An 18,711-nucleotide genomic window follows, 5' to 3' on the forward strand; every position below is an offset into this window, starting at 1 on the left:
CCTTTGGTGTATTCATAAGCTCCTTTGGTTAGATTGCCCAATGGATTGATGAGTACTTCACCTATTTTGCGAGCCGTTATATCAGCTTGATCCGCTGTTCCTGGTGCGCCTGTGGTATTGTTATTTGGATTTGAATTGGAATTGATTGGATTAAATGCTTCGGTTGTATTTGCTATATATAATTAGAAATTAACATATACATATTTCGAAAATAGTAATTAGAATTAATTAACAAATATGGGGTATTCACGTCACCCTGGTTATTAAGTTGTCTGCTTATTTGGTTAAATTTTCTACACAATTTGGAAAAACGAAACATTGTAGACCAATAATTTTTAAGCAGATAAGTTGATAACTAGCTGATGTGAATAGTTAAATACAAATTATACAGTCCGACAAATTTAAGACCCAGAAATAAGCCAATAATTTTTTAAAGGCCTTTGGTAGGCTGAATCTTAATCCGGTGTCAGAATTGGTTCTGGTTTTCGAGATAAATAAAGCTCAAATCACGCTTTATCGTCGCCAACACTTTATTTTTATACTCAGCTTAGCAGAGCTCACAGAGTATATTAATTTTGTTCGCATAACGGTAATCCGTAACGGCATAAGCTAATCTAGATAGATATAGACTTCTATACCCTGCAAAAATTGTTGGATTACGTGTTCCATTTTCTTCATGTTGGAGTACTCTATCAATACTCCTTTGCAATGCGTTTGCGGACCACCATCAGCCGATCATTGCTCGTTTTTTAACGACCGTGATCACGACACGATGACGATCTTACAGAGTTGCCAAAAGTAAAATAGTGCATACAAATAACGGATAATAACATTTTACTATGTTCTTGTCACATCAGTTGTGCCGTCAAGGTACTGGCCACCAGAGTCAATCAAATATAGTCCATTTTTCTGAATTACCTTATTCGTCTTACTGCTTGCACGATAGTGAATTATTGCACCATTTTCATTAAATGCGGAAATTGTTGGAAAGCTCAATTGTTTAAATTAAATTCACTCCGGTAATTCTTTCCGACAACACAATTCCTCTTTAGTACTTTGGCATATGATCCTCTGTGGGTGCTCCATGGAGTACTACAGTGAAAGTACTTTGGAAAGTACTCTCACGTATGTACTCTATGGAATACTCACAAACAAAGCGAGAGTGGGATCACCTACTCATCGCCTAGGACATCGCAATGTTAATTGGAGCACATTTTTTGTATGAATACAGATTAGTTTTGGAACACTCCTATACTACGCCCACTTTTTCGATATCGAAAATTTCGAAGAACCGAAAAAGTGCGATAATTCATTACCAAAGACGGATAAAGCGATAAAACTTGGAAAATTAGTAAAATTTTGGACAATGGGCGTGGCACCCCCACTTTTAAAAGGTAATTTAAAAGTTTTGCAAGCTGTAATTTGGCAGTCTTTAAAGATATCATGATGAAATTTGGCAGGAACGTTACTCTTATTACTATATGTTTGCTTAATAAAAATTAGCAAAATCGGATGACAAAGTTTTTTATTAAAGTGAAATTTTAACAAAAAATTGAATATCTTTACAGTATATAAGTAAATTATGTCAACATTCATTTTTAATTTAATTTGTCTAGAACACTTTTAATGCCATAAGTCGAACAAAAATTTACCAATCCTTGTGAAATTTGGTAAGGACATATCTTCTATGACAATAACAGTTTTCTGTGAAAATAGGCGAAATCGGTTTGAAGCCACGCCCAGTTTTTATACATAGTCGACCGTCTGTCCTTCCGCTTGGCCATTAACAGGATAACTTGAGCAAAAATCGATATACTTTTACTAAACTTGGTTCACGTACTTATCTGAACTCACTTTACCTTGGTAATAAAAATGGGCGAAATCCGATTTTGCCCACGCCCACTTTTTCGATATCGAATATTACAAAAAATGAAAAAATGCCATAATTCTATACAAAATATGAAAAAAGGGATGAAACATGGTAATTGGATTGGTTTATTGACGCAAAATATAACTTTAGAAAAAACTTTGTAAAATGGGTGTGACACCTACCATATTAAGTAGAAGAAAATGAAAAAGTTCTGCAGGGCGAAATAAAAATCCTTTGAAATCTTGGCAGGAATACTGTTCGTGGTATTACATATATAAATAAATTAGCTGTACCCGACATATGATGTTCTGAGTCACCCTGGTCCACATTTTGGTCGATATCTCGAAAACGCATTCACCTTTATGGCGATATCTCGAAAAGGCGTCCACCTATAGAACTAAGGCCCACTCCCTTTTAAAATACTCATTAATACCTTTCATTGATACCCATATCGTACAAACACATTCTAGAGTCACCCCAGGTCCACCTTTATAGCGATATCTCTTAAAGGCGTCCACCTACGGAACTAATGTCCAATCCCTTTTAAAATACTTATTAATACCTTCCATTTGAAGCCCATGTCATACAAACACATTCCAGGGTTACCCTAGGTTCATTTGCCTACATGGTGATTTTCCCTTATTTTTTCTCCAAAGTTCTCAGCTGAGTATATAATGTTCGGTTACATCCGAACTTAGCCTTCCTTACTTGTTTTTACTAAAAAACATCTAAAATTTGAAAGTGTAACTTTTTTCTTGAAAATGTAGTTTTGTATTCTAGAAGGGCTCTCTGAGAGTTGAGATATTTTTTAAACTGTAGTTTTAGGCATTTTGTCGCTTATTAACTGCATGTAGGTGGTTTCCGCAATCCATGCATTTTCGAAATAAATTTATATTAAATTAATAAAAATTTAAGGTAAAAGGAGTTATATCGACTACTCCATCTGCTACACAACTCTAAACTCATTATAAGAAAGTCTGCCTGAAAGTTTGCTACACATAACGGTTTTGTCTGCAGCGATCAATATATCAATATATAACAAATAAATATCGAAGAAATTAGGAAATGTTTGTGAGGGAAATGATGGCGCTTTAAAACGGTATACGTATGAATGCGGTCGAAAAATATGATGTTGGTACCTTTATGTAAGAGTAGTTCGGAAAACGCGAACCAAATCTGATTCGGAATTCAAACTTTACGAACCGAGGACCTTTCTAAAAGTATTAGCTTGTTTCTGTGTCTGGAATTTCTCAAATTTAGTCGGCTTTTGTTACGGCACAGTTATAAAAGCGTATGCGTGTGTTTATGAATAATATACCTAATATAGCGAATTTCCCATATTGCGTTGTATCATCGGCTATTTATGTTTTTACAAGCAAAAAGAGGTAGAAAATAGAAAATCTTATTGCGGGAACTTATTTCAACGGCGGCCGCTGTCGTGTGGTGGTAGCGTGCCCCGCCTACCTCACCGAAGATCCTCGGTTCTGTTCCCGGGCAAAGCATTATCAAAAATGTAGAAATACGTTTTTTCAATTAGAAAAACGGGTTTTTACGGGGTCGCTCCTCAAGCAAATTGAAAGAGAGGTTGAACTGGCCGGTCCATAAGAGCACCTCACATAGACTGAATAAGTCCGTAGTGTTACCAGAAGTTTGTTTTAACCACCAAACTGAAAAACCCTATCAAAAACCAGGACGTATGTTATAAAATAACTCCGTCCTCTTGGCAAATACTAGAACTTCCTAGGATTTAAGCCACTTGCTGCTTTTAGATCTGACAGCTGTATCACTCCTAATAGCTGGAGTCTTAGCCTGGCAAGTGGAGGGCAAGAGCACAGAACGTGCTCGATCGTTTCCTCCTCCAGCCCACATTCCTACATCTGCTACCACTGACCAAGCCTAATTTAAAGGCATGTGACGCCAGAAGGCAGTGTCCATTCAGAATACCCGTCATGAGTATACAGTCCTCTCTTTTTAATGATAGAAGCAACTTTGTTAGTCTAAGGTTGTAAGACCTGGGGCGGCTTTCCGTAATTCAATATCGATCAAGAACGAGTATAAAATAATCGTTTTTGCTTTCCGTAACACAAATTGTCGCCGCGTCGTATCGAACGTTCAATACGAACTGTTCGATACCAAATTAGGTGTCGAATTGTCTTTTTGAAAGTTATAATTTTATGCTTTAGTGATTATTTATGGAATGATTTTTTCTTGAGAGATTAAGAAACAAATGCTATTTATAAAAGAAAATATTTTGGTAACTCCAAAAAGCTTTCTAAACACCATTTGAAATCTGCAAACGAAAGAGATAATACCAAGATACGGGAACTAAAATGGCATCATCGAGCGTTCGATATCGACTTGAAGAATCGAATCAACGAGACTGTCAATATAAAAGTTAACACGATTGCAGCTTGGGCTATTTTCTTCCAGGGTTTCTACTGCTTTGGTTACGGCTACTATTTCCACTTGGAAAACGCTACAGTAATCCGGCAGCCTGCAGGATTTGTTTATTTCCGGATCAGCACAGTATACCGCAGACCCTACTCCTTCCACTACTTTGGAACCATCTGTGTACACATGTATCGCCTCGTCCTCCATTTGAGCACCCTTGCGCCAACCGTCCACCTCTATTGTGGCCTTAAGATCGCCCTCGAAGCGCAGATAGGGAATCAGGTAGTCTGTTCGTCTTGTGATTGATGACGCTATACTACTATGGCCGTATGGTCGGCGCTCAATCTGCCCCGAGGTACCGAGCCTGGTTGCAGTTGTTAACGCTATGTTCTTTGCTACCATGTATACAGGTGAAATGTGCAGAATGGCATACAGTGCAGCTGTTGGGGTTGTTTTCAGGGCTCCCGTAATGCTAAGCATTGATAGTCTGCATACCCCCTCTGATTTTTTGAGGTAGTTTAATTCCGGTTTATTTGTAATAATAATGCCAAGGTTGAGTTTTTTTATGTATCCGTTCGCATTCAGTGCTCTATTCTCAATTAATTTCCTTTCTTTTTTTCGTGTCTACATCATTGCCATATTTTCACATTTTTTTTTTTTTTAAACATCTTTCTTATAATAAGTTACCGATGTTTTCCTACAGAGGGCTGCGTCAGCTAAGCAAGAATCAAAGCGAGCACCTGATTGGCTGATCGCCAGATTCTTGCCTAAAAGACAGCGCTGCCATACTTATATTTTTCACATTACACCTTCTGCTCGTGTAACCGATCTGACTGCCCTACAAGAATATTGACTATCATATGACTATCATCTGATTGTCAGCAATGTCAACCTAACGATCAGCGCCTTATACAAACTTTCTATCACAAACTTAAGGGGATTTGCGCAAATGTGATGTAAACAATTGTGTACGTGTGTGTTTATGTCTCCCGGTTTTATAAGAATTCGAGTTCAGAATGTTCAATTTAAATTCAGAAAATAACAAAACAACAGAAGAGCGCTTTCCTCATGCGGAAACACATTTAAAAATGAATCACCACTAACCACTATTATTTTTCGCGTATCAATTTTTTGAGTGCGTCCCACACATTCCGACAGCTTTTGGTATTTTTTAATATTATTTTCGATTTTTTTTTTTCTTTTAGCACGGAGCTTTGAAATGCTCTCTTTTTCATTTTTTAAACTTATTTTTTATATGGTTTTCGTCGGTTGAAAATGGCGGAATTTAAAAAATAAAACAACCGTGATAATCATTTGATTGTCATATGACAACATGATTAAATCGGATAAACTGTTCTCGCATACATAAAATTCCGTTGAGAATTATGTATCTGTCTCACATGCATAATGGTATCTGCTGTATGTTCTTTTGTTCTGTACCAGGTGTTCGAAGCTTTCCCAGTTTGAGTCCTTTTTCATGATTATAGGCTGTCGTTGGGTACATGCGGACATGCGTGTGCGAACAAAGGACCATACGTAAATTTGAGTATCAATGTTTACGTCATCGCAGGATCAGCATTGTCAATTAGAAGTGTGAGTGTATTAGTAAAACTATCAGCGTTTCTTGTAGGGTGTTAGATGGCGTTGGCTGCAATCCATCCAGTGACTATTAGGGCTGGCACACAATTATTACTAACGACGAGTGTCAGTACCTTCATTTCTGATGGATTACAGCTACGGCCAATCTGACACTATAATCGAGCACGATTATTAAGTCACTTATTTCTATTTGTAACTATAAGCTAAATTGTTCTTACTTAAAATAAACACAATATACTTGAAATACATGGAGTGTCGCCTAAACGGGAGTTGAGTGGCATTCAGATGCATCGGCAGACCACATTCTAATGCGCGATGCTTCTATAATACTATCATAGGGTAACTGGGTTAACTGGCAATTTTTTATGTCTCTTATTACGTATCGGTCATGTGGTAATACCTTATGAATTACGTATGGGCCTCTATATTTTGGTATAAACTTTTTATTAGAACCGGCCGATGTATCTACATTACGTATGACAACAAAGTCACCGACACTGTATGTCTCAGGAGGCTTGGAGCGATTGGAAAAGTATTTTGAGTTATATTCTTGTGACTTTTCTATAGCAGCTAAGGCAGACGCACGGATAGCCTCAAGGTCACGAGGCGCACTGTAATGGTTTTTATCCTCTAGGTGTTCTGTCAATTCATCGATTATCGCTCCTCTCTGTTCCACACCGAACAGCAACATACTTGGTGCGTAACCAGTGGTGGAGTGTATGGTATTATTAAGACCGTATTCTATTCTGTCAATTCATCGATTATCGCTCCTCTCTGTTCCACACCGAACAGCAACATACTTGGTGCGTAACCAGTGGTGGAGTGTATGGTATTATTAAGACCGTATTCTATTTGACCTAACTTGGCTGACCAGTTGGCATGGTTAATCGGCTCGGAGATTTTACTCAACATGGCCTTGATTATTCTATTCACCCTTTCTACCTGTCCGTTTGCTTGTGGGGAAGCCGTGGCTACTTTCACGTGACATATATTGTTTTTTAACAAATACGCATCGAATTCGAGAGAAGTGAAACAAGAGCCGCGGTCAGATATCAGCCTCTTGGGTCTGCTGTAATAACTAAGTATTTGTCTAGGGAAGCTATGTCTTCTTTCGTACTCGTTGAATTTACTGGATACAAACGAACGAACTTCGTGAATGCATCAACAACCACTAAAATATATTTGCGCTTCGAGTTAATGGAGGGCACAGGGCCAAAGTGATCGATATGTATGGTGTCGAATGGTATCGGTATTTTAGCAATGCTATGCATATTTCGCTTGTTCACGCGGGCTGGGGCTGAGTACATGATGCATTTAATGCAATTGCGAACAAAGGTTTCTACTTTATCTTTCATCTTGGGTAGCCAATAGTGTTTCTTTAGTTGATCGCACGTCTTATCGACGCCTAAGTGACCAATTTTCTCATGAACCAGTCTAATAATGTTATTCTCCATCTCATTCGGGACGTACAACTGTAGCCTCCCCACCCCCTCTTTCCTAAAGACGAGACCGTCTACTAACTCAAAGTTCGGCACGGGACCTGTCTCTAGCTTTTCTCGTAATTGTTTTATGTTATTGTCGCGGTATAGTGTCGCTTGGATGTGAAAATCTGCTTCGTCAGCATCCGCGGCGAAGACCATTTCGCAAAGTTTTGTTATTCCCGCAGGCTTCTTGTCGATAGTAGCGACGATTGATTCGGATTCATCGGCGGTTCCGGCTTCAGGGCAGCGGCTAAGCGCATCAACGTGTCCCATGTTAACTCCACCTCTGTGTTGAATTGTATAGTTATAATTGTCAAGCTCTAGAGCCCATCTGGCTATCCGCGGGTTAAGTTGTTTTTTATTTAAAGTCATCGTAAGGGAGTTGCAATCTGTGACTATCTTGAACGGAATTCCTTCCAAATAAACTCTAAACCGGCGTAGAGCGTATATGATGGACAGGGTTTCCAGTTCGAAGCTGTGGTATCTTGCTTCCGCGGGTGAGGTGGCTTTTGAAAAGTACATAATCGGGTGCAAACGACAGTCCGTTTGTCTTTGGAGTATGACCGAACCGAAACCTGCTGAACTTGCATCGCAGTGCAACTCAGTTTGTTTCTTCGGATCGTATATTGCAAGCAATGGGGCGGACGACAGTTTTATTTTAAGTTCCTTAAAGGCTCGTAAACAGTCTTCTGAGAGTTCGAATTTAACACCATCTCGTGTCAGTTTTTGTAATGGTTCAGCTATTTTAGCAAAATTCGGAATAAACCTTCTGAAGTATGAGAAGAGGCCTAAGCAGGTCTTAAGTTCTTTAAAATTTTTCGGGAGCCTATATTTTTTGATTGCTTCTATGTGCGCATCGCTGGGGCGAATGACTGAATAGCCTAAATATTCGAGAGTATTAAACCCGAACATACATTTATTTAGCCTAAGTTCTAAATTCGTTTCCTTCATTCTTCTAAGTACTTTGCCGAGGATCTTAACGTGGGTTTGGAATTCTACCGTGGCTACAATTAAATCATCCATATATATCATTATCGATCCATTGTCAACCAAATCTTTGAAAATGTTGTGGACGTATCGCTGGAATACAGCGGGGGCGTTTTTTAACCCAAACGGCATACGCATATATTCAAATTGACCGTAAGGCGTTACAAAAGATGTATATTTAATGGAATCTGGGGCCATTTTAACATGGAAGAACCCGTTTTTTAGGTCTAGTGTTGAGACAAATTATTTTTCGCCTAGATAGTCGAGCAGTCTTCGATCAAGGGGAGCGGTAAACTGTCCCGAACTGTTAATTTATTCAGCGGTCGGTAATCAACACATTTACGAATTTCGCCATTCTTTTTTTTTACTAATACAACCGCAGAGGCATATGGTGAATCGCCTTGGCCTAATGATACTCTTTTCCAATAATTCATCCGTTATCTTTCTAAGTTCAGCTTTTTCATAATGAGAAAGTCGCCTTGGCAACGCATGGAATGGTTTATCCTCAACTAACCTTATTTTCATCTCGTAATCATACGGTTTAGATTCGATATTTCTTGGCCTCAAATAGTTATCTTCTAAGGTCTTTCTCAATACATCAGTACTATTTTCTTCTAATTCTTGAATTATATTAATTTCAGATATGCAGGCGGCCTGTTTATTAAAAATATTCTCACTAAAATTTTGATCAAGTGGGCATAACCCATCGCTGCAAGCCTCATAAGACACTACGTTTATTTCTTCGAGCTCAACATCTTCTACCCGTATACTGTTACTTGGTACAGAGATTTGTAATTCTGAATGCCTCTTTTCACCCTTAAGACTAGGTATATTATTCAAGTTAAGCGCACAGAAATAAGAAGTGTTATCTGGCATATCATTATTTTCTTGTTTTGTATGTTTAATTGTCGCATCACCTAATAAGCATAAGCAAATATGAAATCTTTTTAAAAAATCTCTGCCTAAAATTAGAGGAATCTCCATAGTGTCATCAGGCACCACATTTAAAACAAATTCATCTATTTTATTTTTAAATTTTATTTCGCATTTAATTTTTCCAAAAATCATTAATTTGTTATTTCCCAATCCTCGATATTTTGACTGCTTGGCGACTCCGCTCACATCAAATGGCACGGCGGACTTGCGAACAAAGCTAGTTGGACTGCCAGTATCAAAGAGAGATAAGCAATCCATAAATCTTTTGCACTTAACTTGTTTTGTTACATAGGCGACACTTACCATATTCATAGATCCTAACATTCGGTAGCAACGTTCTTCATCCCCATCTTCAGTGTCGGTCCCGACTGCAGCAACGGTTTTCTTCAAGTTTAGTACCTTTTTTGAGTTAGTACAACTGCGGTGGTCATGGCCCATCTTCCAGCAACGGAAACAACTTCCCACCGGCCATTTTTCGTATGGACATTTGCTCTGAAAGTGTCCCATATGGGTGCAATTGAAGCAGCGTATTTCTGCTGCATCAGTTTCATCGTTCTTTGGCGTATTTGATTTTGATGGTTTCGGTTTTTGAACGTTGTCGTATATAGATGGACGAGATGAGCGACGACGCTCGTATAAGTCAAGCGATTGTTTGAATTCTTTCATCGTCCTTGCGTTTATTAGGATATATATTTCCGGGGACCTGTCTTGGAGGCCATCAACTATAAAGTTGATCAGTTCAAATTCGTCGACATAGTCACAACGAGCAGCGATGTTTTCCATTTCCAACACATATCGGCGAATGCTGCTTTTTTATCCCATTTATGAGTGGCCAACGCTTTGTATACTTCGTGACGGCTCACCACCCGACCAAATTTTCTAACCAAAAGCGATTTTAAATTTTCGTAATTTAGAACGTCTCTATACAGTAAAAGTTTAGCGTCACCGCAAAGAGAATTGCACAAGCAAGTGTACTTAAAAATGTCGTCTGCATTTACCATCTGCATGACTCTATCAAAATTGCGAAGAAAGTCGTGCACGCTATATGCTTTATTCTCACCGTCAAATTTTGTGATGGTATGTTCGATGTTCCGAAAAGTTAAACGATTTGGGATTTGTAGCCTACCGTTACCAATGGGGGTGTCGTTTCGTGCGTTTTGGAATTCACGTTTTAAGTCCGCAACGGATTTTTCCAACGTCAGGATTTCTTTTTCCTTTCTTAGGATTTCTATCCTTTTGTTCAGTTCATCTTTTATATGTTGTGGACTGTTAGGCATTTCCCCGTATAATATGCCTGCAGCTTCTTCAGTGAACTCGGTTGTGGTATTGGCCATAGTGGCAGCGGTGGTGATGGCGTCGGTATTGGCAATGACAGCGGCGGTGGTGATGGCGTCGGTAGTAGCAGTGGCAGCGGTGGTAGTAGCAGTGGGAGCGGTGGTAGTAATGGCGGCGGTGCAATTGAAGCAGCGTCGGGAATGGCGATGACAGCGGCGGTGGTGATGGCGTCTGTAGTGACAGGGACATCGGTGACAGCGGCATCGGTTACGGCAGCAACAGCAGTGCCGGAAGCACCAGAAATAATAACATCATTGGTAATGTTTTGGTTATCCGCGGCAAATGAATCATTTGTATTAATAGCTGAAGGAACGCGTACTGCAATATTGGTGGAAGGGATCTTTCCACCAAACAAGAACTCCATAGTATAGGATAGGGCTTACATCGCTGTAAAGACCCAATGAGAAAGAGAGGGCGATAAGCCCCACGTACACCCCAGCGTTCTTTTACATGCATAAAGTGCCGTTGAAGCCATGGTGTTGTTGTTGTTGTAGCGATAAGGTTGCTCCCCGAAGGCTTTGGGGAGTGTTATCGATGTGATGATCCTTTGCCGGATACAGATCCGGTAACACAGCACCATTAAGGTGCTAGCCCGACCATCTCGGGAACGATTTATATGGCCACATTAAACCTTCAGGTCATCCCTCCCTCCCCACCCCCGAGTTCCATGAGGAGCTTGGGGTCCCCAGAGCTTCGTCTGTTAGTGAAACAGGATTCGCCGCGGATAGGTAAGGTTGACATTTGGGTTTGGAGAAGCTATATATTGTGCTGGCAACCTGAAGGGTTGCGCTACACAGCCTCTTGAATCTGGTATTTTAGTCACCTCTTACGACAGGCATACCTACCGCGCGTATATTCTGACCCCCTAACCCACTGGGGGCCCGTTGAAGCCTTCTTCACCCTCTCCTCCACGTTGAGCTTCCATGACAGCTTACTGTCTAGGATGATTCCTAGATACTTTGTGCAAGGTTTCTCCTGTAGGGTCACCCCTCCTAACTTAGACCTGATCCAATTTGGGACCTTGTACCTCTTTGTAAACAAGACCATATCCGTCTTATCCGCGTTGACTTTCAACCCGACATTTGATCCCCAGGTATGAATATCCCGAAGCGCCCGATCCATCAAAGAGCTAATCGTTGGAAGGCACTTTCCACTTATGACAATTGCAACGTCATCCGCGTAAGCCGTAAGTTTTACGGGTCCCACATCAAATCGCCCGAGCAGTTGGTTGATGACCAGCGTCCACAGCAGAGGTGATAGCACCCCTCCCTGCGGCGTTCCCCTGTCCACTGGCCTCGTACAATCCCCATTGTGATGTAATCTTCCTGCAATTTAACATGCGGCCGATCCATCTGGTTAAGGCTGGATGTACTTTAATGTAATTAAGACCATCCATATTCGCCCATTTAGAGACATTATTGAAAGCCCCGGCAATGTCTAAGAAGACTCCTAGAGCATATTCCTTATATTCCAGGGCTTTCTCTACGCTTATTACCACCCTATGCAACGCGGTGTCTACCGACTTGCCTTTGATGTACGCATGTTGTGTTGTGGAGAGCAGCTCATCATCTTTTGGACTTTATGTACACATCTATCAGCCTCTCAAATGTTTTGAGCAGAAATGATGTTAAGCTAATGGGTCTATAATCTTTGGCATACACGTGACCCGGTCTTTCCCCCCTTTGGTAGGAAAGCTACACGAGCAGTTCTCTAAGAGTGCGGTATATGATTCAGTCTTATGCACCCATCGAATATTATTTTAAGCCATTCCACGACCACCCTACTTGAGACTTGTAGCATGGCCGGGAATATACCATCTGGGCCCGGCGATTTAAACTTAGAAAACGTCTTCACTGCCCACTCGATCTTGGTATCGGTCACCAAGCCCGGCATTCCCCGTTCTCTTTCTTTATTAGTCCCTGGACTATATTTCCCTTTGCTAGAACTTTTCTCAACCGTGCTGTTTCGCTGGAGCACTCTATGTCCGTAGAGAAACTTTTCCATGAGATTCTTTTCACCCTGGAAATTTCACGCCTGTAGTTCCTCAGTAGATCCATGTACTCGTCCCTACATGCTTCGCTTTCCGCGGTCTTTGCTAGCTTAAACATTTCTTTTACCTGTCTTCTTAGAAGACTCAGCTCATTGCTCCACCATGGCGGCTTTGCTTTTCCTCTGAATCTTCTTAGAGGACAAGCTTTGTTCTACGCAGTCATAAGCGTCCTAGTTAGGAATTCATTAGACTCCTCCAGTTCTTCCACATTGGCAACCTCTTTGGGTAGTCCCAGTATCGTTTCTACTTGTTTCTGGAATTTAAGCCAGTTTGTTGACCTAGGGTTTCTAAAGGTTCCTCCCTTTTTTACCCTTTTGTAGGGGATGCTGAAGCTGATATACGCATGGTCGGAGAAGGATGGTCTATCAAGAACCATCAAATCATACCTTGTTATACCACGTTCGGAGCTCAGTGTAATATCCAAAACATTGCTGGATGTTGTACCAATGTATGTAGGGACATTTCCCCTGTTGGCTATCTGCAAATTGGTTTGCAGGATGTAACAAAATAGAGATTCGCCTCTCTCGTTCGTATCTGATCCTCCCCACGCATTGTGGTGCGCATTTGCATCCGCGCCCATGACCAACCGCCCTTTGCGCCCTTCGTCCTGTACTAGCCTCTTGCACTCCATCGGTGGAACCTCCGCAGAATGGGCCATGTAGCAGGATGCCAGGATAAGTGCCTGCTTATTCCTTTGCTCAACGGCCACCACTACGAGATCCTCAGTAGTGTAATTAGGCAGCATATATGAATGCAGCTGTTTCGTTACCATTACTACAGCTCGCACTCGTCCTTCCGTTTGCGCGTAGTAAACGCCAAATCCGCGCGCGCTAAGTCCAGAAACCTTTCCTCCCGATGAGAGCCACGGCTCCTGGATCAGCGCCACGTCTAACGAACCTTCCTCAAGGGTTAGGAGGAGTTCCCTCGACGCCACTTTACTGTGTTGAAGGTTTATCTGTAGGACTCGCAGCACCATTGGGCTGTTTGTCCCCCTCCAGCACCTTCGTCGTCCTCCCCTTGCCCTTTTGGTTTAGAGTGTTCGAAGCCCCCTTCAGCCTCTTGTAACTGTTGTGCCGGGTGTTCCTCTGTGCGACTCACAGCACCATCTGGCTGTTGAAAGAGAATTCGGCTTGAAATCTCTGCATTTATTTTATTCTAATCATTTTCTTTGGTTACGAATACATTACAAATACCATACGTATATTTGTAGGTGGTGCTGCTGAATAGTTTAAGTCGTAAGAGGCGACTAAAATACCGAGATGATTTAAGGGATTGTGTAGCGCAACCCCTTCAAGGGGTTTCCATCGCATTTTATAGCTTCTTCAAACCCTATTGTCAATCTCCCGTGGCGAATCATATTTCTTAAGCAGCGGAGGCTCTGGCGACCACAACGGAGCGTGATGGCTTAGAAGTTTCAATGTGTTTCAAATGTCGGGCTTGTACCTTAATGGTGCTTGTTACTGGAACATTCGGATCTATGTCCGGCAAACGGCCATCAACATCGATAACACTCCCCACAATCTTCTGGGAGTGTCTTTATCGCTACAACAACAACAACAATATAGATATTTGACAACTTGGGAGATCTAAGAGGACTAACTGAAGAGAACATTGCGAGAGGATTAATGATCTTCCAACAGTGGTGCGACTCAGAAAAGTCCACTCTAGCGATGCCAGCCTCAATTTGACTATAAATCAAGAAAATCCGCGGAAAATGATCAAACTATCGAACAGGCTATTATTGGCAGGGATATATGGCCAGTGATCATTCACTGGGTGCTACACATGCTAAAGCGAAGAAAAATCAGTCTTGAGCCGGAAGGGACAACTGATTCAATTGTACCCACTAGGCGATGCCCTCAAAGGGGTCTTGTTGTTGTTGTTGTAGCGATAAAGTTGCTCCCCGAAGGCTTTGGGGAGTGTTATCGATGTGATGGTCCTTTGCCGGATACAGATCCGGTACGCTCCGGTACCTCAGCACCATTAAGGTGCTAGCCCGACCATCTCGGGAGCGATTTATGTGGCCACCTTAAACCTTCAAGCCATCCCCTCCCTCCCCACCCCCAAGTTCCATGAGGAGCTTGGGGTCGCCAGAGCCTCGTCTGTTAGTGAAACAGGATTCGCCGCGGATAGGTGAGGTTGACAATTGGCTTTGGAGAAGCTATATATTGAGCTGGCAACCTGAAGGGTTGCGCTACACACCCCTTGAATCTGGTATTTTAGTCGCCTCTTACGACAGGCATACCTACCGCGGGTATATTCTTACCCCCTTACCCGCTGGGGGCAAAGGGGTCTTGTCTACCTTAGTCATATATGCCCTCCTTCAGTTACTGATATCCAATGGATTTGACAAGCTGTGCACGAGGAAAAAATATCCAATCGCATGCAACAAGCCCTGCGCTTGTCTATCAATCCTAAGAACTCTGTCCTAGTGCCTTTTACCCGGAGAAGAAAATTATTCATGTCAGAACAATCCTAAGATAGTACCAAAAGCCGATTTTCAGTGGAAACAAAATACCAAGTGGTTACACTGGGCAACGCTTATGCTCATCTAGATGCTGGCTTAAACAAAACAACAAAGATCTTTCTTCGCCTGCATTCGACTCTAAGGCAAATAACATGGTCCTTACAGTCAGAATCTTACGAAATTTCGAGGTGTCCAATGTGGACAGAACACTTTGGGAAAAAGAGAATCCATATAATGACCCCGACTCAGAGGTCTGGTTCACGCTTGGATAATATTCTTCGCTAATACGTTGATTTTGCGAGACTGAGACTCTCCCATTAAGGTGGCGTGACTCTTAATCCGTTCGTGATATAGGGTAAAAAGCCTGAATTGGTACTTTAAGACATTAAAAGCCTCCATATATAGTAGAAGCTGAAAGGTCAAGTACAATTGATTTATATAAAGGACGCAGTAGGCTTTATAATGATCATAATAACAATAATATTGTTTAAATGAAAGTGTAGTAAAATGTGTGCAAATATGTTTTCAAATATTTTAGAAGTTTCATTTCCTCTCTTACCTGGCATTGTATTCGGCTGATTTTTTAATAACGCATAACATGCATTGCAAACACGCACTGGTTCTGTCCAACCACGCGTTGGTACTGGCAACTGGTTTTGACTACATGCATGACAAAAACCTTCACCGCAACCACGACAATGATGTTTGTGCAAACCAGTTCTTTCGAAATTTTTTTTACATGCATGGCAGTTCTATACAAAAAATAGCAGAAAAAGAACATAAAATTATTGATAGATACACATGTTTTTCCGACTAGTAGTCTCTAAGTATTTATTTACAATAATTTCACTGTTTTGCTTCCAATAACTGGGCGCCACCCAATCTGCTAACCAACCGGTTACGGTATTCGGATGTAATTTCGGTAAGGCATCACCAAGCGTTGACACTGTGTCGAGTACCATTTGTGCAGAATGTGATGGACCTTTTGGCTCCCAAACATGTACGATAATAGCTCTATAAATCAAAATAAATAAGAAAAAAAATGTATGTTCGAAATTTTTCGAAAACCAATTGAGGCGAATATTAGCAATTCCGTTCATCACTATGCTGCCACTAAATAAATGCACAACAACAATAAAGCAAGCAGCCACACATTTGTACATGTAAACAGCAAAGCTGACAGCGAAAAGAGAATATTTAACATACATATATGTAGCCGGCAGCTAAGAGCAGAAGATGTTACTCACACATACACGCATGTAGCAAGAAGACAAAACATAAATTACAGATATACATGTATATCACTAAATAACCAAGATACATGAGATACAACTGTTCTAGAAGGCATGTTCGTGAAACGTCTAGACCTAACGAGAAATGGGCGAACGAGGTAACCGAGAGTATAAAACCAGCGCAAGCTGAGGTATCACTAATCAGTTTGATTTAAACACGCTATTAGTGAAGTATAGTTGTTGTTGTTGTAGCAATGTTTCGCCCAACCTAATAGCTGCGACCGATCACAAATTGTCATCAATATCCTCTGCAGTCCAAGGAAACTTGCTGTTTCGACAGGGGTGGACCATAATGAAAGGGGCGTTAGAGGCGTTGGTTCCACATTACAATTAAAGAGATGGTTGGTGTCATGTGGGGATTGCGAGCAGGGCATACATTTTGTATGTCGGGGTTGATTCTGGATATGTAAGAGTTTAACCTGTTACAGTATCCAGAACGAAGTTGAGCCAGAGTGACTCGCGTTTCCCTGGGGAGTATGCGTTCCACTTCCGCAAGTTTTGGGTACTGTTCCCCGAGTACTGAATTCACCGGGCAATTCCCGGCATAAAGGTCCGACGCCTGTTTGTGGAGTTCACCAAGGACCTGCTTGTCTTTTTTTGCTTCATACGGCTGAGTTCTCAGGTGCCGTATTTCCTCAAAATGCTTACGGGATGACTCCTTAAGTCCCTAGGTGGTGCTGGCTCATCAATCAGATGTCTGTCCGGATGCCCAGGTTTCTCGGTATTCAACAGGAACTGTTTGGTTAGCATCTCATTTCTCTCCTTGATGGCGAGTATTCTCGCCTCATTATGTAGATGGTGTTCTGGGGACATAAGAAGACAGCTCGTGGCGGTTCTGAGCGCAGTATTTTGGCAGACCTGTAGCTTCTTCCAGTGGGTAGTTTTTAGGCTTGGCGACCATATAGGGGACGCGTAACACGCAAACGGCTGGCCAATTGCTTTGTATGTGGTAATGAGCGTTTCTTTGTCTTTTCCTCAAGTACTGCCAGCAAGGGATTTGAGGATTTTATTACGGAGACAGGTTGAAGACATGTGCTAAATATTTGAAACCCTCTTTCCCTATACTTTTAAGCATCGGCATGGCTATGCCGTCTGGGCCCACTGCTTTGGATGGTTTAGCATGACCTATGGCATCCTCAACCTCTTTGGCGGTGGTGGTAATTGGTGACGCGCTAAACTTATGTTTACGTGCGCGTCTGTTGGCCCTCCGTCTATTTTTGTCGACCGTAGAATGCATTATGTATTGTCTGCAGAAAGCGCTCGCGCATTTTTTCGCATCGACAGCACTTTGTCGCCAAAGGCGATGGAAACTTTGTCATTGTGCCTAGACGGATTCGATAGGTACTTTAAAGTGGACCAAACTTTACCTACACCGGCAGAGAGGTTACAACCGCTTAGGTGCTCCTCTCATTTCGCCCGCTTGTGTTCATACACAAGCAATCTGATGCGTTGCTTTATGTCCCTTATTTGGGGGTCGCCGGGATCGAGCTGTCTTATAAGGTCACGTTCTCTCGCAAAACTTGCGGCCTCTGCCGGGAAGTGGGGCCGAATTTCGGGAATTCTACCGGCGGGAATGAAACGAGCCGAGGCGGATTCAATGACCTTGCGGAAAGCACGCTCCCCTTGGCGGGCATCAGTTGGGATAGGGAGGGCAGCAAAGCGGTTGTCTGTATAGGATTTGTATTCGTCCCACTTTCATTTTTTAAAGTTAATGAAAGTGCGTTTCTCTGCGACGATGAAGTCGGCGGGACGCTCGAACGAAATAAGTATAGGCATGTGGTGTTGTGGTCGGATGCCAATGTTACCATCGGCTGCCAGTTGACGCAGCTTACGAGTTCTGCGCTCACGATTGAAATATCCGGCGAACTGTGACAGCTTCCTACCATACGTGTGGGGGCGTCTCCGTTTATAGTGCAGAACGTCGTTTCTTCTATTTGATCCGCTAACATCTCACCCCTACTGTGTACCCGCAGGTTTGAATGCCATAGATCGTAATGGGCATTGAAATCGCCTAAGATAATGCGACTGTTTCCAGTGAGTACGCCGCTGATATCAGGGCGGTATCCACTGGGGCAACAGGTGACAGGAGGGATGTAGATGTCGATAATTTCTAGATTTGCATCGCCCGACCGGACAGATAATCCTTGACGTTCTAAGACGCTGCGCCTGCGGTCGATGTCGGGATCAAATATATGATATTGCACAGTGTGGTGTATGATAAACGCGAGGCCGCCTCCATTTCCGCTCTCGCGATCTTTTCTGTGGACATTATACCCAGAACAGGTCTGCAATGCAGATCTTGC

At 42.0% G+C, this 18,711-nt stretch overlaps 1 protein-coding gene across 3 annotated transcripts in view; it reads right to left on the reverse strand.

Moving 5' to 3' along the window:
* LOC137249603 (zinc finger FYVE domain-containing protein 1-like) overlaps positions 1-18,711 on the reverse strand; it is a 58,577-nt gene that overhangs the window by 14,139 nt on the left and 25,727 nt on the right. For 2 of the 3 annotated variants that reach the window (XM_067781247.1, XM_067781246.1), the window contains exons 6-8: positions 15,956-16,130; positions 15,676-15,868; positions 2-172 (exon numbers count right to left, since the gene is read on the reverse strand). In XM_067781247.1, coding sequence (XP_067637348.1) covers positions 2-172; positions 15,676-15,868; positions 15,956-16,130 — 539 coding nt within the window. The remainder of the gene's footprint in view (position 1; positions 173-15,675; positions 15,869-15,955; positions 16,131-18,711) is intronic. The other variant, XM_067781248.1, reaches the window with a different exon arrangement.

This window comes from Eurosta solidaginis, chromosome 4 (assembly GCF_040869045.1).
Source record: "Eurosta solidaginis isolate ZX-2024a chromosome 4, ASM4086904v1, whole genome shotgun sequence".
In the NCBI taxonomy this organism is placed as follows: Eukaryota; Metazoa; Arthropoda; class Insecta; order Diptera; family Tephritidae; genus Eurosta; species Eurosta solidaginis.